This window comes from Elephas maximus, chromosome 24, assembly GCF_024166365.1.
Source record: "Elephas maximus indicus isolate mEleMax1 chromosome 24, mEleMax1 primary haplotype, whole genome shotgun sequence".
In the NCBI taxonomy this organism is placed as follows: Eukaryota; Metazoa; Chordata; class Mammalia; order Proboscidea; family Elephantidae; genus Elephas; species Elephas maximus.
In genome coordinates this window covers 41,366,926-41,389,490 of record NC_064842.1, presented here as the reverse complement: position 1 = coordinate 41,389,490, position 22,565 = coordinate 41,366,926, and the positions used below count along the sequence as shown (strand labels likewise).

Here is a 22,565-nt window from a genome sequence, read left to right as displayed (position 1 = left end):
TGTAGCTCATGCAAACCCAGTGTTTGTTCCTGGACTGATCAGGAAGCCTGCTGCTTCCTAACTCTCTTTGTTCCTTTTACCCTTGCTTGGATTTGCTGGCACAACTACCAGTGAAACCTTATCTCCTGGGAATCAAGGGTCTTCCTCCCTTATCCTCATCATCAGCCCTCCCTGTCCAGGCCATGATACCTCATTCATTCGCGCACCCATTCATTCATTTATTCAAGATCCCTATGTCCCAGGCAGAGCACTAGGAGCTGGGGATCCAAATATAATAATAATAGCAAATACTACTCTTTATTAAATACTTAAAGTAGTATTTGCTGTTATCATAACAATGACAATAACAACATGGTCGTTAGGTACCTTTGAGTTGGGCCATGACTCATGGTGATCCCATGCACAACAGAACAAAATGCTGCCTGGTCCTTCACCATCCCTGTGATCAGCTGGGGATCAGACCTTTGTGATCCACAAGGTTTTCCATTAGCTGAGTTTTGGAAGTAGATTGCCAGGCCTTTCCTACTCTGGAAGCTCCACTGAAACATGATCATAGCAACATGAAAGCCCCCATTGACAGACAGGCGGTGGCTGTGTATGAAGTGCGTTGGCTGGGAATTGAACCCAGGTCTGCTGCATGGAAGGTGAGAATTCTACCACCAAACCACCACTGCCTCACTATAATAACAACAGCACCTACTACTTATTGGGGAGATCCTCTGTACTTGGTATGGGTTGAGCAGCCCTTGGTCTGAAGGAGTTCAGTCTAGATGGAGAAAAGAGAAATGCATATTGAACTTCAAGCACCCAGAGTGCTAGGTGCTGCCCTCTGAAAGCCGCTGTGCTCCTTCCTGGCTCTCAGAGGCCACACATCCTGGCTGCCCTTCCCCCTGAGGCCCTCTCATTCCCAGTCATCTCAGCTCTCTAAGCCTAGCAGGACCCTGAATCCAAGCAGCTTGAATGGTGACTGGGTGGCTGGTGGAATGAAAGGGTCCCCTGCAGGGGTGGTATATTCTAGGCCAAGATTATCAGGTTGCCTTCTGTCCCCAGAGAGTGGCCCTGAGAGACCCTGGCACAAAGGCCTCTGTCACTGGGGTGAGGTCATCTGAGGTCATTCCTGCACAAGAGGACTCTGTGAAGGGACATTATTTCTGAGGCATTAGCATTTTTCCCCTTTCTCTTTCAACCATGCAAGCAGAGGGGCTGTTCTGTGTACCCAGGGCCTCAGGGATGGGTATGAAGGAGCAGAGGGCAGAAAAAAAGAGATTCTTCCTGGCTGTGGTTTCTAACAGCTGAGCCCTTCAGGGAATGGAAGGGCTCTAGGCGTAAACAGGATGCTGGGGGAGAGAGGGAGTCCTGTGGGGATTTCTTGGTTCTCAGAGAAAGTCCCCTACTCTGTGTGCTTAAGGGGCAGCTGGAGCCTAGACTAGGGCGGCCATAGGCATGGCTGAAGCAGGACTTGGGAGTTCCCTCCCCTCCCCACCTCGTGCTTTTTGGTGACCTGATGCTTGAATTGCTGGCCTGCTACTTCCTGCCATGTAGTCTTGAGCAAGTTATTTCACTTCTTCGAGCCCCAGCTCTCTCATCTGTACACTGCAGATAATGCTAGCATCTCCCTGGTGGTGTTGGGAGGGTGGGGAGGAGGGGCAATCTAGCAAAGCCTGGCTTTCTACCACCTCAGGCCCCTCTTCCCTCTCAGTCCACTCCCTTTCTTGATCTCGTGGCCCTTGGGGACATGGGGGTCTAACCTGGCCCTGCTCTCTGCCACCCTACTGACCTCCCTCCCCCCAACCTCCTACCCCCACCCCACCCACACAGCAGGCCCAAAGCTGGGCTTCTCCCTGCCTTTGCTTTGTTAACTCCTGGTCAATGTTGTCTTCCCTATACGTGGCAGGACAACGGGGATCTTTTTCTGTTTTACTCTGTCTGAACCCCCAGCACCAAACCCAGTGACTAGTGTGCAGTAGGCGCTGAGTAAGTATTTGTTTAGGGAAATTGGTCAGTTCGGGCAGGAAAGAGGGGAGTGGAGAACAAGGAAGAAATGACCAGAGGACCAGGCACAGCTTCTGCCAGAGGCGGGAGCCTTTACACAGTGCAGCCAGCCTCCTGCTGCCACCCACCATCCACGTCTCCGCTATGCTGGCCTGGGGCCTGCCACTCTTCCTCTCCTCCACAGGTGAGGCCGGGCAGCCGGCATGTGGGCGCCACGTATTCTTAGGTCCCTAGTGGGAGAAGGTGGAGGTGTCTCTCACCTGAGGCTCCTAGATTTTGAGGTTGAAGGGAATAAAAGTGGGGAAAAAATGAATGTTTCTTAATCATCAGTCCAGAGGCAGATACAAGAAGCGTCAGCCACCTTTCTCCTTCTTGCTGCCCTTTGCAACTGGCTGGGCTCTACCTCGGCCCCTCCCTGCCTCACATATCCATGGGTCCAGGGTCAAGAGCCAGGGTTTACTGTTCTACAGTATAATTTTACTCCTTCATTTCTTCACTTAACCAACAAACACTTATGAAGTACCTAGTATATACCAGCCATGAGGCACTGATGATTCAGGGGTAGAATTCTCACCTTCCATGTGGGAGACCCGGGTTTGATTCCCAGCCAATGTACCTTATTCACAGCCACCATCCATCTGTTAGTGGAGGTTTGGGTGTTGTTATGATGCTGAACAGGTCTCAGTGGAGCTTCCAGACTAAAATGGATTCGGAAGAAAGCCCAGGTGATCTACTTCTGAAAATTAGCCAGTGAAAGCCCTGTGGAGCACAAGAGTCTGACCTACAACTGATTATGGAGATGGTACGAGACTAGGTAGCTTTTTACTCCATTGTGCATGGGATCACCATGAGTCAGGAGATAACTAGACAGTAGCTAACAACAATAACGATGTACCAGTCAGAAACAGTCCCTGACTTTACAAAGTTTACATTCTAGTGGGGGTTAATGACACTTAGCAAGAAGATATTAAACAAGATAATTACAGAATGGGATCAATGCAATGAAGGAAATGATCAGGGTGACCGGAAGGAGATTAACGAGGAAGAGGTGTTGTGTCGTGGAGGATTCCTTAGATCAGGGGGTGGGAAGGTTTTTCTGAGAAGATTTGAGCCGAGCAAAGGAAGAGCGAGGAATAAAACCAAAGAAAGCCCTAGGCAGTGGATGACTCTGCTGTGTGTGAGGAAGAGAAAGAAGCCTGTATGGTTGGAAATCAGTGCATGAGGGGGAGAAGGTCTCCTGGGAAAGCAGGGCCCAGGTCACTCAGGGCCTCGTGGGCTCTGGTCAGGGATGGAGAATTGTAAGTGCAATGGGAACCTGTGGGAGCGATGACGTGGCAGATGCCCTAGAAATCTCATTCTGCCTGTGGGGTCGGGAATGTATTGAGATGGCCAAGAGTAGAAGAAGAGAGACCTGTCAGGGACCACTGTTGTCCATCTGGGTGAGAGGGTGGTGACTGGGAGCAGGGGGCAGTAAGCATGGAAAGAAGGGGGCAGGTTCAAGATGCATGCTGATGGAGAACTGAGAAGACCCGCTGTTTAATTAGACGCCCAGAATGAGAGAAGGAAAGACCAAGGAAGACTCCTGGGTTGTGACTTGAGCACCTGTGGTGAGGGGTGCTACCTAATGAGCTGGGAAGACTAGAGATAGAACAGGATGGCAGGGTGACTCTATGTGCTGATCCCAAATAGACACACAAGCTGGAGCTCAGAGGTGGAGGGAGAGATGTGGAGGTTGTCGGCACATAGATACTGCTTAAAGCCCTGGGATCCACAGGGGCAGTTTTTCGAGCTATGAATTCTGACCCATTGCGATCAGGAACCAATGGTACTGAAGGAAGAAGTCCAAGCTTCTCTGAAGGAATTGGTGAAAAACAAGGCTCTAGGAATTGATGGAATATCAACTGAGATATTTCAACAAACAGATGCAGCACTGGAGGTGCTCACTCGTCTTTGCCAAGAAATATGGAAGGCAGCTTCCTGGCCAACTGACTGGAAGAGATCCATATATATGCCTATTCCTAAGAAAGGTGATCCAACCGAATATGGGAATTATAGAACAATATCATTTTTTTTTTATCATTAATATCACATGCAGGCAAAATTTTGCTAAAGCTCATTCAAAAATGGCTGCAGCAGTATATTCACAGGGAACTGCCAGAAATTCAGGCTGGTTTCAGAAGAGGGTGTGAAACCAGGGATATCCTTGCTGATGTCAGATGGATCCTGGCTGAAAGCAGAGAATACCAGAAGGATGTTTACCTGTGTTTTATTGACTATGGAAAGGCATTTGACTGTGTGGATCATAACAAATTACGGATAACATTGCGAAGAATGGGAATTCCAGAACACTTAACTGTGCTCATGAAGAACCTTTACATAGATCAAGAGGCAGTTGTTCAGACAGAACAAGGGGATGCTGATTGGTTTAAAGTCAGGAAAGGTGTGCGTCAGGGTTGTATTCTTTCACCATACCTATTCAATCTGTATGCTGAGCAAATAATCCGAGAAGCTGGACTATATGAAGAAGAACGGGGCATCAGGATTGGAGGAAGACTCATTAACAACCTGCATTATGCATATGACACAACCTTGCTAGCTGAAAGTGAAGAGGGCTTGAAGCACAGACCACAGCCTTCAGTATGCATTGCACATCAACATAAAGAAAACAAAAATCCTCACAACTGGACCCATGAGCAACATCATCATAAACGGAGAAAAGATTGAAGTTGTCGAGGATTTCGTTTTACTTGGATCCACAGTCAACAGCCATGGAAGCAGTAGTCAAGAAATCAAAAGACACATTGCATTGGGTAAATCTGCTGCAAAGGACCTCTTTAAAGTGTTGAAGAGCAAAGATGTCACCCTGAAGACTAAGGTGCACCCGACCCAAGCCATGGTATTTTCAATCGCATCATATGCATGTGAAAGCTAGACAATGAATAAGGAAGACCAAAGAAGAATTGATGCCTTTGAATTGTGGTGTTGGCGAAGAATATTGAATATACCATGGACTGCCAAAAGAACGAACAAATCCGTCTTGGAAGAAGTACAACCAGAACGCTCCTTAGAAGTAAGGATGGTGAGACTGCATCTTAAATACTTTGGACATGTTGTCAGAAGGGATCAGTCCCTGGAGAAGGACATCATGCTTGGCAGAGCACAGGGTCAGCAGAAAAGAGGAAGACCCTCAACGAGTTGGATTGACACAGTGGCTGCAACAATGAGCTCAAGCATAACAACAATTGTGAGGATGGCTCAGGACCAGGCAGTGTTTCGTTCTGTTGTGCATAGGGTCGCTATGAGTTGGAACCGACTCGACAGCATCTAACAACAACAACAACAGGTCAGAAAATCAATTTAGTGGGTCACAGCCAGTCATTAATAAAAAAAAAAAAAAAAAAGAAAAGAAAAATTAAACAAGGTTGAACAAAAAATATCAAAGTGAGTAACATAGTAAGAAAAACTAATTTTTCCTATTCCTTTTCTCTGGCACAGGGCTCCTCCACATTTTCTTGGCAACGGGCAGCATCTTGGAGTCCGGTGGGTATGAGAAATTTGATTCTTTTTGGCAAGAGCCTGGTCAGCCCTTTTCCATGCTCGCACCCCCCACCACCTCAGTGGTGCCCATTCTTTTCACTTTGTATGTTCAGTCTCCAGAGTCTTATGTTCGTTCCTAGCGTATCTGGCCTAGAAGCTGGTACTTTAAGGCCTAGCACCCCAAGATCTCTTTCTCTCTGCATCCCTCACAGGCAGGAGCTGGGCAGGGCCCAGAAGCCTTTGACCTCTGCTCCTTTGCTGGGACCGATACAAGGCCGTGGAGTGAAAGGAAGGAAGTGAACATTGAGGTCTTGGAGCTTGGGGTTGGCTCCTAGGGGATGTTTGAGTCACTCATTACTTTGTTCACTCATTCATTCATTCACTCAGCACATTGAGAACCCTTCTGACGTGCCTGGCATTGTCCTGGCACTGGAATATAATGATGAGTAAGTCTTGACTTTGCCCCCAAGTTTCCTAGACCCAGTTTGATCCACAGATAGTCAGACCTTGATCTAGGGTGGGCCTGGGCACAGGTATATTTGAAAAGCTCCCCAGGGTGATTCTAATGCGCAGCCCAGTTTTGAGTTCCTGACACAGGGGCAGTCCCACCTAGGGTCCTTGAGTCTTGGCTGTACCCCTTCCCAACAGGGTGACATTGGCCAAGTCACCCAACTTTGTGACTCGATTTCTTCATTTGTAAAACAGGTATTGTAAGTGATGTCTACCATAGGGAGTTACTGGAAGGATTCAATGATCTGATGGCACATAACAAGCACTCAGTATACCTTATCTATTGTTGTTACACACTATCAAAGCACTATTGCAGCATGCAGGAAGGACACAAGGATAGGGTCAGGGGCAAGGAGTTAGTTGAGCAAAGGGATGGGGGAGTGAGGGAGTTGAGAGAGCAGGTGGGGTTGGCTAGCTCTTCCAGGCCAATGGAGCACCTTGCAGGAAGGCCAGAAGGCAGAGCAAGATGCAACTTTAGAGCAGGCGGTGAGGTGCAGAGTAGGAGAGGAGGCTAGAGAGGCCCAGCCCTGGCCAAAAGCTCTTTGGGGACTAGGGAGTGGGGTGGGGGCTATGTGGTAACTAGGCCTCTCCAGCCCCAGCCTGGAAGCTGGTGAGCAGCAGCAACAAGACCTTCTTTGGGGTGGAGAAGTTGCTGAACTTGTATAAGGCCCTGTGGCACTGCCAGGTGCACCACACAGACCTCGCTGACCTACAGAATTTGAACAGCCTGGGTGCCATAATGTCCATCTACTCCACCTTGAGCTACGCCGACATGTGGGTTGGTCTCTACTTGAATGTGAACATTAATGGCCTGAGCTGGTCCAGCGGCTCCACCTTTACCCTCCCAGTGTGGAGCCTGCTGCCTGTGATGCACCAGTATGTATTCTGCTGCCACCCCTTCACTGGGGACCGCCTTGTGGATGGAACAGAAGCCCTTCACTTGCTACTATGGTGTGTCGAGTCATATTCAGGGCCTGGTCTTCCCCCCAGGGAACGCCCCAGCTTTGCAGGAGCAAATGAGAGAAAGAGAGAGAGAGAAGCTTTACGTCTTTCAGAAGACAACTGACTATTGTTGTTGTCTTGTGCTGTCAAGTTGATTCTGACTCATGGTGACCCCATGTGTTACAGAGTAGAACTACTCCATGGGGCTTTCTTGGTTATAATCTTTACAGAAGCAAATTGCCAGACCTTTTCTTCTGTGGTGCCACTGGGTGGGTTTGAACTGCCAACTTTTCAATTACCCACCAAGTGAAAATCGTTTGTGCCACCCAGGAATCTCAGCTGACATTACCTTACTCCTTTTGCTATATCACTTCCTCATTGTGGCCTTACATTCTATCTCCTCTGCCCACCCCCACCCCGCATTCCCAAGACCCCATCAGAGAAATGTGTGTAATCAGGGTAGAGAAAAAAGTAAAATCCAAAATGTTCCACTATGTTCCCTCTTTCTGCCAGTTAAGGATTTGGAGAAAGAGGAAAAAGAAAGGAAGGAGAAAGGGAAATGCAGCAGGGGGCTGATCCGTACCATGCAGAGATGGGCAGCAGAATTTAAGGCCTGTCTCCCTGCCTTCCACAAACCACAGGGCATGGTCTTATGTCTGAATGCGAGTGGGGAGAGTGAAACAGCCACTCTGGGGGAACTTCTGCTTCCAGGGAACCAGATGGATGTGAGCGACTTCCTTGTACTCCAGCTGGTCCCTCCTTGCCCCTGGCAGTCTGTGAAGATGCTGGGATCACACAGAGGGACAGTTATAGACTGGATAGCACTTTGCTGGTAAAGTGCCACTTTCTGCTTTTCTTTCTTCAGTCAAGGTTCAGCCCAACACCCCCACCCTTCACATAGGGGCCCATTACCCATTGTTGTCGAGTCGATTCCAACTCATAGCAGCCCTACAGGAAACAGTAGAGCTGCCCCATAGGGTTTCCTAGGAGCAGCTAGTGGATTCGAACTGACAGTCTTTTGGTTAGCAGCTGAGCTCTTAACCACTCCACCACCAGGTCTCCAAATAGGGGCAGGAAGGGCCAATCTGATGTGTCCTCAAGTCATGGCCACATCATACCTGTCACTAGCCCATCTCAGGGGCCTTGGAATGTAACCTATGGTGGCTGAGGTTTGAACTCTGGGTCTCTAAGTGAGTAAAGAGATTTCCAGGGGTGGTGAGTATTCCTGGAAAGGGGAGCCCACAAGGGAAGGGCTGTCTATGGGGTACTTTCCCTACTCCCTCTGGTGTCTTAGGACTCCACCAAAACCTGTCCTGACCTCACCCACTCTCTTCATCTCTCCATGTCCTCCACCAGTATTTAGGCCAAGCCCCACAGTCTTTCCTTCATCCCCTTACAGTCTGTTCTCTACACAGAGTGAGCTTAAAAATGTAAATCAGACTACTTTGCCTAAACATACTCAGAGGTTTCCATTGCACTTGGAATAACATCCTTTTTTTTGTAGCAAACCAGGCCTGTCTGATTCCTCTGGCTCATCCCCATCTCTCTCCCCAACTGCACTGACTTCTTTCTGCTCCTCAAACATACACAGCTCATTCCCACCTTTGGGCCTTTGTCCTTGTTGTCCCTCTGCTGTGGATACTCCTCCCTGCCTCTTGACAAGGCTGGCTGCTTCTCATATCCCCTCTGCTCAGTCCAGATCCCTCCTCTTCAGAGAAGCCTTCCTCAGCTCTTCATCCAGAGCATCATCTCACTTCATGCTTCGCTTTGCTTTATGCCCTTAACGGCACCATCAGAATACTAACCAAAATTAGAGTTTGTTGTTTGTCACCACCTCAGCCCCATGGAAGGTAAACTCTTCAAGAGCAGGAACCCTGCTTGTCTTATCTCTGCCATTTTCCCAGCTCCTAGTATAGAGTAGTATGAGTTGGAATCAACTCAATGGCACACAACAGAATAGCGTCTGAGTCTCTGGATGGTGCAATGGTTATGTGCAATGGTTAACACACTCAGCTGCTGACCAAAATGTTGGAGTCTCTGGATGACACAGTTAAGTACTCCACTACTAGCTGAAAGGTTGGCAGTTGGAACTCGCCCAGAGGTGCCTTGAAAGAAAGGCCTGGTGATCTGCTTCCAAAAAATCAGCCAATGAAAACCCCAGAGAGCACAGTTCTACTCTGATACACAAGGGGTTGTCATAAGTTGGAACTGGCTTGATGGCTGCTGGTTTGACTTTTTTAGGTTTTAGAATAGCGACTGCCTGGCAAAAAAAAAACCACACCAAACCCATTGCTGTCGAGTCGATTCTGACTCGTAGCAACCCTATAGGACAGAGTAGAACTGACTGACCCATGGGGTTTCCAAGGTTGCACACTTTTATGTGGAGCGGCTGGTGAGTTCTAACCACTGATCTTTTGGTTAGCAGCTGAGCACTTAACCACTGTGCCATTGGGACTCCTTCTGCCCCACAATAGGTCTTCAATATCATTTGTTGAATAAGCCTCTTCACCCTTGAGCTGGGCTTTTCTGGCTTTGACTTGGCAGCTGCTGGTGCCTGCAGAAGATCCCGCCTCACATCCCGTGATGTGTGGTCCTCTTTCTGTCTTATAGACGCTGCCATAGGGCCCAGGATCTCCTTGGAGCCCACTTTCTGCCTGGCTGTCTCTCCCAAGCCAGGTACACACCTACTCTGCCTTCCCTTTTCTGGGTCTTTGGCTCTATTTGCCTTATACTTGCCCACCTGGACCAGCTGGCAGAAGCACTACACCTGGGCCCCGCAACTCCCTCCACCCCAGCCTGTCTGCTTGTCCCTGAGGGGTCTCAGGCTCTACTGCTCCCAGCTGAAGCCCATGGAGGGGACCAATGCCTCCATTATGCAGGTGGTCTCTGCTCAAGGTCTCGACATTCAGGCTACCTCCCTGTGTTCCAGGTGCCCCCACCCAAGAGACCTGGGGGCTGGCACCCCCACTGCCAGGCATCAGCTGTCTACTTGGTGAGGGGGAGTTTGCTCTCAATTTCCCCCCTCTGGAATTAAAAAAATTTTTTTTTTAAGTTTCTTTATGTCTGCTATAGACAAATTCTATGATGAAGAAAATACCCTTTATAGATACACAATTACTCCTTAACCCATCTGCTTTGTACAGCGGATCTTCTGCATGTTATGAGTGACAATGGCACAGTCTTCCAAGGCAGGCCGACCTGCATTTGAATCTCGCTTCCCACTTACTGTGGCCGAGCTTAGGCAAGGCACATGGTCTTCTTCATCCTCCTTGTCCTCATCCATGAAATAAGGTTAATAATACCTACTTTTCTGAACGACAGTGAGGATTAAGAAAGACGGCGTCTGCCACACGCATAGCTCAGGGCCGGCATGTACTAGATGCTTGATAAAGGCTTAATAAAGGGTAATATACATATATACACACATATATATATATTTAACAGTTTAGGAAGAGAAAATATTCAGGAAATATTAGTCAAATCTGGATGGGCTCAGATGAACAGCACACGTCAGGGGTTTTGGAGGTCCCATTTGAATGTGAGGATGCGACTGCCACTTCTGAAGATATGGGTGTTTCCTTTAGCCAGATCTCGGCAACCAGTACCTCAGGTCGCGGCCACAAGCTGTTCACATTCTTTTCAGACATCCATGGTTTAGAATGACTCCCGTGGCTTGTATGGAGCCTCTGAGGCAGGCCTGAACCTGGGCAGGCAGCTGGGCCTCGCTGAGCCCCAGGAGACCCTGCACAGCCCAGCCTGGGGCAGAGACTAGAGGCAGAAGCCATGGGAGGCCAGCATCTCTGTCTTAGCCCCACCGAAGTCAGGCCTGCTCTGCCTCCTGCCCCACCAAGTCTGTCCCTCACCAGCCTCCCCTTTTCCTTGGCTCTCCTGGCATTGTGAGCCTAGGAACTTCACACATTTCCTCTGACCTCTATTCTGCCTCAGCCCTCTGCTAAGTGAGGTGGTCACAGCCCCAGGGAATCACAAATGAAGTTGACTCCAAACCATAATTATCCTCCTCTCCAACATTAAAAAGCCAGTTGCTGTCTAGTTGATTCCAACTCACAGCGACCCCATGTGTGTCAGAATAGAACTGTGCTCCATAGGGTTTTCAATGGCTGATTTTTCAGAAGTAGATTGCCAGGCCTTTCTTCTGAGGCACCACTGGGTGGACTTGAACCTCCAACCTTTCGGTTAGCGACTGAGCATGTTAATGGCTTGTACCATCCAAGGTTGTAACTATCATCGTATTAAGTACTATCTACAAGCACTGCGCTAAACTTTTATATACGCATTTCACTTAATCCTAAACTCATAGTATTATTATCCCCACTGCACAGATAAGAAATTGAGATGTATCCTACCAAGGCCATACAGCTTTGAGGAGAGCTTTTAGTCCTTGCTTCCCCTACTGTTTTTTCCCTTAGCTGCTGCTATGATATCTCATCATTGTCCCAGACTGGTATTTAGTCTGCCTATAGACTCGTGGCTTTCATCAAACCTAACACCCAAGGTTAGACAAGGTTTGACAAGTGTGGGATTCAGGCCAGAATTCTGACCCTGGGGGCTATGAGGCCTGGGCTGTTTGAGATTCAGGGCCTCAGGCCTATGGTACCCATGTTTTTTGCCCCCCAGTTGAGGTCCAGATCGGCCAGAAGACCTTCACACGGTTTAACCAAGAAATGACATGGCTCTCAGCCCTGATACACTGCCGCAGACACTACACGGACCTGGCCGACCTGCAGAACGTGACTGACGAGGCGGACAAGAAGGCCTTGAGGTCCATCACGAATGAGTTCGAGGCCTGGATTGGCCTCTACTTCAACCCAGCCTCCAAGTCTCTGAGCTGGTCCAGCGGCTTGGGCACCAGCATCCCCACCTGGCTGCAGGTGCCGGAGTTCATGACAGGACTGTGTGCCGGGTTCCGCACTTACGCACGCTTCACTCCCATGGTTTACTCAGTGACCTGCTCTTCCCTGCAACCTTTTATCTGCTTCTATGGTGAGTGACAGTCCACCCCTCTGGACTGGTCCACCAAAGCTACAAGGGGGTGGGAAAGGGATTTACGTGGCCTAAGAAAGCACTTCTAGACTCTGAGGGTACTGAATTCTGAAGCAGGGTCCTGAGACCCTTGTACTGTAAACTTGGGAGGAAGTTGTGCTATTGTAATTCTGGGGGATCTTTAGAGAATGGAATGGAACCCCATCTTGCCTTGGGGTATTATCAATTAGCAACAGCAGTTGGTCATAGGACAGTGAAGTGGTGAAGAGCCTGGGTTTGGAATCAGACAGACTTTACCTCTGGCTAGAAATCAGATGAGCGGTATCTCTGAGCCTCCTTTTCCTCATCTGGAAAATATATTTAACAAGTGGGAGTGCTAACACGCACCTCATAGGATGGCTTGAACACTGAGTAAGAGAGGGAATGTAAAGGGCCTAGTGGAGAAACTGGCACAGAGTAGACACCAACAGATATTAATTATTATCATTCTTATTGTCATTATAAATGCACGGGATCCAGATACATGCTGGGTCTTGGGTATAACATGTCTCCCAGGCAACAGGCTTCATCCTGCTTTTTTCTCCCTCCCTCTTTGCCTTCCTTCCTTCTTAATCATAGCTTTATTGAGATATAATTCACTTAACATAAAATCCATCCTTTTAAAGGGTAAATTATTTAGTGGTTTTTAGTGTATTCACAGAGTTGTGCAACAATCACCACTATCTAATTTTAGGACATTTTTGTTACCTCCAAAAGAAACCCCATGCCCGAAGATAGTCACTCTCCATTCCCTGCCCCTTGGCTGCTGGCAACCACCAATCTACTCTTTGTCTCTGTGGAATTGCCTATTCTTGGCTGTTTCCTTTTGTGTTTTGGATTTGATGAGATCAAGACCCTTATCTGTAAAATGGGAATAGTAGTTCCTCCCTTAAAGGGCCACAGTGAGGATTAAAGACTGAAAATGCTCACCCCAGTGACTGGCACACTGTAGCTGTGCAATCAAAGCCATCCTCCTGGGTGGGCTTAATGTGGTGGGAGGTTGGGCCATGCGTGCTGGTGTGACTTCTCACAGGCCCCATAGCCCATTAGGTGCTCCAGACCTCAGGGAGCTGTGTGTCCCGCATCAACGCTGCCTGCATGCTCACTCTCCATATTTTCCGGCAGATCCCTCTATCGGACACCGGGAGTCGGCAGAACTCCCTCCGCTCTCTCTCACTCCCTGCACGGAAGATACTGTGTGGACAACTCCCAGGCCAAGTATACACCACTATTTTCTCTTCTGTATAGATGTTTTAAACCTGTTCTTGGCTGGATCTTGGGATCTCCAGGCTGGCATACAGCAGCCCAGGGCAGGCCCATGGCACCCCTCTCAGAAGGGCCAGTGGAGAGGCCAGAAAAGGGGCGAGCCAACTGGGCGGCAGCCAAGGGCTGTTATGCAGAGGATTTCCCTCTCCTCCCCCAGGATGTTGGTCGGCTGGGGATGGGAGAGGGAAGAGGGGGCTGTTATAATCAACCTCCCCATCCCTGAATTGGGCCACTGAACCTGCAGCTCCAGAGCCAGGAGAGGGCAGGAAGTCTCTTCCATGAGGTGATGAGGGCCTGGCCTGGCTAAGAGGGCCCTGAGGAAAAATCATCAGAGATGTCTTTGAGGTTCAGTACCCAGAGAGGGAAGCAGGATAGAGATGCATGTTAAAGCCTCTTCCAAGTGTGGCTCCTTTGAAGTAGAGAGAAGATGAGGGATAAGTTGTTGGGACTGCACATGGGGACGTAGCCCTCAGGAAAGGCTTCCTCTGACAGTGTTTAGAAGCCAGACTCTAGCTCCCTTTCCTGTGGTCCCCAGTGCTCTTTTTCCACCTCCTTTCCTATGACAGCGTTCCTATAGCATGTAAAAAATTCCTGAAACATCTTCACAGTTATCATCTCATTTTGCTTCCCAAGAGTTCTGAAACTAACTAGGGTAATTGAGTGCAAAACCACAGTTCTCCTGGCCTCCTTACAGATGCCTACGTCAGACAAAGGCATTATTGTTTTTTTTGAGGACAGAGAATATAGGAGGCTTGCTCAAGCTCGCAGAGAACTTTATCAACTCATGCATTTAATGTTGATGGAGTCTCTGCCCTCTCAGAGGGACTGCCATTGGTAGGATTCTGGGGATACAGGAAGAAAAGGCAGGGCCTTTCCTGAAGAAGCTGGCAGCCAGCTGGGAAGACGATTCATGACAGAACCGTGTTGTGCTTAGCGTGGTCACAGGCATGGTGGGGACACAGAGAAGGGAAGTGTCCCAAGCCCCTGTAATCACTGGGAGGGGTTCCTAGAGGAGGTGACTTTGTAACTGTTTTGAAGGATGAGTAGGCCTTAGATTACAATGGGGAGTAAGGGTGGGGTGGGGTGAGGGGTGCAGGCAGAAGGAGCTGCAGGTGGGGTGGGGGGTGGTTAGCACTGGAGAGAGTGAAGGCCCAGCTCCTGGGCAACTTCTGTGAGTTGCTAAGGAAGATGACGCTCACCCTGAAGACAACAGCACCGGAGCAGGTCAGTGCTGTCAGATTTGGTTCAGAAGCTGGGCAGGAGTCTGTTCTGTTTCCCATCTAAGGCCTAACCTGGCACCCGCTTGGCTACCCCAGGCCCAGTGGCCTCCCTGGATGCCCTAGCTGATTGAGGAGGCCCACCCTGCTCACTCGTCTGGAATGGGTGGGCAGGGCCACGCCTGGAAGGACCACAGAGCTGTTGGCCTGGGACTTCCCAGGCTCTGCAGGGACCTGAAGTCAGGCCGTTGGCTCCTCCCTCTGCCCTGCGCCCTGGGGGACCCAGGAGGCCCGCACAGTACATTCTGGCGTGTTCTGCCCCGGCTGCTCGGTGCCACAGCCAGGGTCTTGGGGGTTTTGGGGAAGGGTCTTGGGGTCAGAGGGTCCCACAGCACCATTCTCTCCTGGTTTAGAGACCATCGCCGGCTCCGCGGCTCCCTGGCCCCAAGGGACACAGGCACTGAGCTCTTCAGCCGACACCACGGCCCGGCTAAACGCCTTGGTTTCCGAGGAAGCGACCGGGACCCGGCTGGCCACTGCCCAGAGTGCGTTCTCCGGCCCTGCGGCCCTGACGACCCCGACGACCCCAAGCCCCGCTGGTTCTGCGTCCCTAGGGAGGCTTACTGTCCCCCAGGAAGTGACCGGAAATCCTGTGACCTCCACTTCGAGCCCAGCTGGTCTTGCGTCCCCAGGGAGCCCCGCTGTCCCCCAGGTAGTGACCAGAATTCCTGTGGCCTCCTCTTCGAGCCCCACTGTCCCCCAGAAATTGACCGGAACTCCTGTGGCCTCTGCTTCGAGCCCCACTGTTTCCCAGGAAGCAACCAGAAGTCCTGTGGCCTCCGCTTCGAGCCCTGCTGCAGTCCCCGCGGCCCTGGGGGACCCCACTACTGAGCGCAGACAGGTGACTCCGCGGGAGGCAACAGGGGGCCCCTCGCTCACCTCCCTCCGCGATGCCTTAGCAACCCCACCAGTGGCGGCGCCCACCGGATCGGCCACATCCAGCGGACTCCGCAGCCCCGAGTCTCCAGAGAGCTCCCCGAGGATGGAAGAAAGTTCCTTGGAGCCTTTGGGCCCAAGGAGCCAGGCCGCACCCCAAAGAACAACCGCGCGCCAGGCGTTGATAGCCCCGAGCCAGGCCACCAGACCGGAGACAGCAGGGAGCCGGCCAGGGCCTGGAACAGGTGCCCACCTGCGTCACTGAGAGGAGGTTTCACTCCTGCCAGGCCCCAGCACCAGGCCCCTCGGTAGGGAGGCAAGGCCCAGGCTGCCATGCCCAGCTCAGCCCAGGGGCCGGGGAGTTGGGGGCGAGGGGTGTGTGATGGGGCATAAGTTGCCCACCCAGGCTGCTAACCAAAAGGTTGGCAGTTCGAATCCACCAGCTGCTCCTTGGAAACTCTAAGGGCAGTTCCACTCTGTACTATCGGGTCACTGTGAGTCAGAATCAACTGGATGGCAATAGGTTTGCGTTTGTAGAGGGGATTCTATCCAGCCAGCGCCAGTTTATCCTCCTCGCCTTTATGGTAATAATTTAGGGTGGATGTGGGGAGGGGAGGTGATCGGGAGACACTGTATTCTCGCCATAAGCACAGGAGTCTTAACAGCCAAGGGTTGGAATGTTGACTCTGCTACTTACTGTGCGGCCTTAGGGGAGTTCCCTAACCTCTTTGAATTCCACATTGCTTATCTTTAAAATGAAGAAAATATCAGCTTCATGAGGTACTTCTCTCAGGGCCTGGCATCTGGCAGGTACTGAATAAATGGTAATAATCACAGTTTTAAATTTGATTCCCTAGTGAAATGTTTAGTGACTCATTCTTCCTATTTCTCTCCTTACCTTATTCAATAGACAGGGCTGGCCCCTTTCTTATTTTATCTATTGTAAATGATTATGCATGCTCGCTGTTATCCATCACAGGCCTAGAACACTGCTTTGCACATTGGTAGGTGGTTTAATTCAATGATCCTTTCCTATCTGTTCTGAAAAAGGCACTGAACTATGGATGCCAAGATGAACAGGGTGTTCCCTGTTTTAAGAGCTTAGTCTAACAGGGAAGGTGGGCATAGGAACAACCAGGACAGTATGGTAAGTGCTGCACTCAAAGTGTGAGCATGCTGAAGTGGTTCATTCTGCCAGGAAGGTGGTAACTGGACAAAAGGGAGTGGAGGATTTCACTGGGCAGCAAAGACTAGAAGGTTCTGGGCAAAGACAGGCAGATGTAACAGTGTGTGATTTGGGAATGGCAAGAAAACTGATGTGATGGGGGAGGGTGTGGCAGTGGTTGAGGAGAAGGAGAATTAGGGCCAAATTGTGAAGGACTTGATGCTGTAGTCAAGGAAGCCATCAGAGGTTTGTAGCAAGTGAGCAAAACGCTCAGATCTGGAGTTTGCTGAAATGAAGTAGCTATAATAAAATGGGACAATGCTTAAAATGAAAAAAGCATGATTCAACATTACACATGCGATACAGTCACAATATTTAAAAGAAACATCAATCTGTGCTTAGAAGATCAGAAGGAAATTTGTGAAAATGCTAAGTGATTATATTCAGGTGATGAATGTATGGATGTTCCCCCTTCTGTGTTTCTGTATTTTACAAGTTCATTTATTCCATTAAAGAATTTTACAGCATTTTCCGTGGGGAAAGAGGAAAGGAGGGGAACTTGGAGAGGCGCTGACTAGGAGAGGAGAGACTGGCAGTGCCTGTGGTGGGAGATGATGGCACGGGCTGAGTGAGTGGAGCTGAGGCCTGGTGTGGGGCAGTGCAGTGAGGAGCAACGTTGAGGGAGCTGACTTTACAGAAAGCTCCCAAGAGATGTTAACGCAAGAAATATAGACACAAACACATTTTTAAAATGCTTAGCTTTGCTCACTGAATCAGAAATGCCAATTAAAAACAAGATACATTTTTAAAATTTATTATTTTTTTTACATATCAGTTTGGCAAAGATTTAAGAGTGATAATGTTATGATGATGGAAAAGCAGCAATCTCAGACACTGGGTCTTAGTGTAAACAGCTGCTACCATTCTGGCAATGTGTGTCAATTTCAAAATGTGCACACCCTTTCATTCGGGAATCCTACCCTTCGGGAAATAACAGTGTAAAGTACACAGGGATACTATATGCACCACCCCTACACAGGGCTGTTGGCTGCAGCATTGTTTATTACAGTGAAAAACTGGAAGCAATCTAACGTCCATCAAAAGCAAATTGGTTAAAGAAGTTATGGTACATTTGATGAAATACTATGCAGCCTTTAAAGAGAATATGGTAAATCTTTACGCATTCAAATTTAAAAAATCAAGTGTGCAAAGGTACTCTATAAAAAACTGTTAAACAGTGGTTTTCCCTGGGTCGGGGAAGAGATACTTATGCTTAAATATTTCACAATAATATATCACAAAAACAATATGGTTATTTCTACACTTGGGGGGAAAAAAGGGTTATCTGCAAGGCATTGACAGGACTTTGGTGACTGATTGAACCCGAAAGCAAGAATGAGGGAGTGAGGGAGTGAGGAAGTGGCTGAGGCTGCCTGGGGCTCTGGGTGGCGAGTCTCCATGGACGGCCACACAGAGGAAGAGGAGGCTGCTGGGGGAAGAGGCTGAGCTTGGAGTACTTTGAGGTGCTTCCCCTTGGTGGGGATCTCTGTGGTCCTGGGTGCCATGGTGGGGGCCTCTATGAAGGTGGTAGACAACATAAGGGTATTGGGTTTCTTGGGGTGGGGACTACTGAAAGGAGAAATTTGACACTGAGAACCAACCTCATAATATTGCAAGAGACCCTCAAATCTTGATTTCAGGCACTTTTTCACAGGCAGTGGGACAGAAATCCAAGGGCTGCGTGCATGAAACTGTGGGAGTAAGTCAAGGGTTGGCAGGGACAGAGCTTCCCGTCCCCATAGTTTCTGCAATTGTGTATGGAGCAGTGGCTGCTCATGCCTGTTTTCCAGCTCAGGGCTGGTCACCAGCATCAGACCGTCTGGCCCTCAGCTGTGTCTGCTGTAACTCCTTTACCTTCCCCTCCTGTAGCTGTGACCAGTGCAGAGAATGGCATTGATATAAGAGATACAGCTGCTACTACTCAGGCCCAACATTTGAGCTCATCTAACAGCCCAGAGTCTAAACAAGCAACACCCGCACCAGAATCAGGTAAGTGCTTCTGTTTAACAAGTTCCCACTCGACGCCAAGCAGTAAATCTGGACAGCCATTCCTTAGCACAGGGCACTGGAGATCTTTTTATGAAAGACAGCAGTAAACATGGGGAAGGGCACAGGGATAGGAATGAAGTCAGTCATGGATTCTAGTTCCAGCTCAGTGACCAACTACTGGGAAAGCTTGGGCAAGTTTCCTCACTTCAGAATCTCAGATTTCTCATCTGCAAAAGCAGTATAGTAAAAACTACCCTGCCTGCATCATACGGTTGTGAACACCCAATGAGATAATTATGCAAAGGGACTTTATGCTATGTAAATATAATACTATGCAAATATAAAGTAGTCCTATTATGAGGTTGTAGTTCCTGTGATGGTAACAGGTGGCTCACAGCCAAAGGCCAGGTCAGCAAAAGGGCTCCGGGTTTGTTTTTAGGCCCAGAGAACTTACCTACAGGTTAGAGATAGCTTCTGGAAATGTGGGCCCAGGGAGAAGTGAATATTTCCAGCATGGTGCTTAGCATCTACTTCATACACTTATTAAAAGGAAAGAGGAAAATACAGAAGAGACAGAAAATAATTGCCTAATGGGTGGCCAGGCTGTGAGGGGAGAAGTAACCCCAAGGCATAGGACTCTTTCCTTTCTAGACTCTATAGATTGGTCCTAATTGTGGTTGAGCATGCTCCTGTTCAGCAGTTTCTTTTCTTCATTTCTGAAATCCTAAATCACTAGGTAGCAGCTATGGTGTCCAATGGGCACTTCTGACTGCTAAGAACTTGAAGGTTTCAAAAGTCGGTAATTCCCATCTGAACAAGGTAGCACTTTCTTTTTCAGGGCACCCCTTTGTAATCCTGAAAGCAGATTTTAACACTACAACTCTCGCGAACCCAGAAGATATGAAAGACCAGTTTTTGAAAGAGGTGAGACTTCTGCCCAGTTCTAATTTCAGTCTGTTAGCTGACTTGACAATGCGAGGAAATATTGTCCAAACCAATATATGAAGAAAAAAGCTTTGGAAAATTAGCTTGTCTTGTTCCCACTGCCATCACATTGGTTCATGGCAACATGCTGGTTCATGTGCTTTTCAGGTCTTTTTCTTACTCTCTCCAACATTTTTCCAGAGTTCTTCTTTATCAAGATAGTATAGTCAGAAGGATCTGAGTTTGGGTCTCAGTTTTGCACTCGTTAGTTATCTGACCTGGGGCCTTTCTGAGCCTGTTTCCTCATAAACAGGAATAATAGTACCTAGCTCATATAGCTGGTGCTATGGTTAAATGAAATATTTCATATAAAGTGTGTAGTAAATTATCAGGCACATAGTAAGTGCTCAATAAGCATTAGCTACTATTACCACTGGAGCCCTGGTGGTGCTGTGGTTAAGTGTTTGGTCGGCAGTTCAAATCCACCAGCTGCTCCTTGGAAACCCCGTGGGGTAGTTCTACTCTGTCCTATAGGGTCGCTATGAGTTGGAATCGGCAACGGGTTTTTTTTTTTTTCATTTATCAACATTATTATTGCAGTGTTCTGAATATACATTTTTTCCAGTCTTTTTTTTTTCACCCCCCCTTCTTTCTTTTAAAGTATTGTGGGATAAGAGTATGCAAGCCAAGAACTGTTCCTAAATTCTGTGGCAAAAACTTCAAGCTGATCTTTGAACATGGCCTAAGAGCACATTTCTTACTTAAATCATTATGTCGGAGCTAGAGAGCACCCTCCTATAGAGTATCCTGCCAAAATCATAATTTTATAGAAAAGGAAACAGATTAGTATTAATCTGCTAGCTTGCTGCAACTTACTCACAAGCCAAAGAAATACTGCCCAGGTCATTCATTCTAAAAATCTTACAAACTCAAGTTTCTAGAAAGAATGGTAGTGTGTGTGTGCATTTGTGTATCCCAAGGGAAGGGGGCTGGAGAGTTTTTAGTGCATTTTGCTATTAAAGGAAGAGCAGGTGTAAATGATGCAATTCAGCATCTGATAAGTTTTTGAGTTGAGTAATGCTGCATTTTAGCTCTATAAAAGTCAGGCTCCCTCTCAGGTATACCCTGGTTAATGGCAGCCTGGTCTAGGAATTTCAGTTTTCAGGAATACAGCAAATGAATCAGAGACATTATTTTTTCCCTTCCTGGGGTGGGAGAGAGAAAAAAAGGAAATTTTGAGTTCTTGACTTGTTGATTTCTTCAGGTCAAATGTCCTATGTTTGGTCTACCTGGGCCCTTTGGCACTCTTCAGGGGTGTACTCACTGAAGCTTCAGACATCAAACCAGAAATCATCTACCTTCTGCTTTAAATTGCAGCCAAGGGGAAAACCGGGCTCAAAATGGGAAAGTCCATCTTCTGGTTAGCTTTTTTGGAATCTATCCCATAAATGATTATATTAACGAAAAGAATTTCCACCTCACCAATTTAAAGAATACAGTTGGTGGGGGAAAAGGTGTGTGTGGAGGAAGGTAGAGTACAGGTTATCAGTTTTAGGGGCATTTTTTATTTCAAACAGAAGGCAAGAAAATACCTGTAGCCAATTTATCCCAGTTCCAGGGATGGGGTCAGAGAAAATTTTGTAACAGACACACACAGAGTACTCAGGGCTCTATTTGGACTAGTGGTTCTTAACCGTCCTTGATGTTTGAATTCCCTGGGGGGTGGGGGTTAAAAAAAAAAAAAAAAGTACAGGCTCAATCTTTAGAGAAATTTTATTTAATTGCTCAGGGGTGGAGCATGGGTGACATCTCTACCCTTTTTTTTTTTTTTTAAGCTCACCAGTGATTCTGATGAACAGTCAAGATTGAGAACCACTGATGTAGTCATTTGTTTCAGTCTCCTTTGCCACTTAACTTAAAAAAAAACCTAACAAAATTGGTGCCAGGTGCAAATGATGCCCATTGGTGAAGGCGCTAATGACATAAGGCAGGCAGCTAGAGGGCTGTGAAAAAGTAAAGGGTGTAGATAGTTAGAGGGGTAGACAGTTTAGGGTTAAGGTACCTAGGAGATCACAAGGTAGCATCAACAGTTTCTCTTTTTTTGATGTTCCAGATCCAAGAAGTCTTAAAGCTTCAATTAGGTCATGAGCAATTCAGACTGAAATGGGTCGGCTTTGAAGTGAACAGAAAATAGCACAAGTCTGCTGACTGGGAGTTTCCTTGTCACACAATCATCCCTAGATTTTGAGTGAATGTTAGTTTTTGAATTCCTAGTAGAAAAGAATTAGAAATAACTCCAGATATGCTATATAAAAAAAAAAAGCCAAATGCCTAAATTTCAGACCTTAAAATAGCACAGGAGAAAACAACATATGAAACTTCCATCCCTGGATTCTCTAGAATGAAACAGGAAAGCAGGAGATGAGGTATTTGGGAACAATAGCCTTGAGAATGACAAACAAGAACAAAAAACTGGAACCAAACCATCAAAATCTTGAGAAAACAAACCCAATCCAGTATCAACAATCTTAACTTTCTTTATATCCATCTGGGGCATTAGAGCTAAGTGGGGCCACATTTCCAAATAAACTGGAGGAGACTGTCTTTACCAGCCACAAGCTATTAAAGAGATTTAAAAGTCTCCAGGATGAGGCACTCTATAAGGGTGTTGGCATAATACAATATATGTGAATGCTAGTTATTTGTCCTTTAAGTATTTCTTACCAGTAAATTGGGAAATTCTAGGGCACATTGTTCTCAGTGTTAAAATATAACTTCAGAATGATGTTTCTACATATACTTTCTTTGTTTTTCTCCAAGTATTGTAAATACCCACACACATGCTAGAAGATAGTAATATTTCAAGTACATTAGCAAGTTTACTCTGAAATGTTTAAAGTCAAAGTTTATTTGTATTCTTTGTAGGAATATCAATAAAAGACCTCAAACGTATCTATATCTGTACATGTACAAGAACTGTCAAAAAT

At 47.7% G+C, this 22,565-nt stretch overlaps 1 protein-coding gene across 1 annotated transcript; it reads left to right on the top strand.

Moving 5' to 3' along the window:
• Positions 1 to 2,098: 2,098 nt before the first annotated feature.
• CLEC20A (C-type lectin domain containing 20A) lies at positions 2,099 to 21,809 on the top strand. Its single transcript, XM_049868439.1, has 8 exons — positions 2,099 to 2,176; positions 5,488 to 5,532; positions 11,617 to 11,982; positions 13,147 to 13,239; positions 14,918 to 15,685; positions 18,535 to 18,654; positions 19,493 to 19,578; positions 21,692 to 21,809. Exons 1-8 carry the CDS (start codon positions 2,137 to 2,139, stop codon positions 21,770 to 21,772), a joined length of 1,599 nt encoding a protein of 532 aa, XP_049724396.1. The 5' UTR covers positions 2,099 to 2,136; the 3' UTR covers positions 21,773 to 21,809.
• Positions 21,810 to 22,565: the final 756 nt, after the last annotated feature.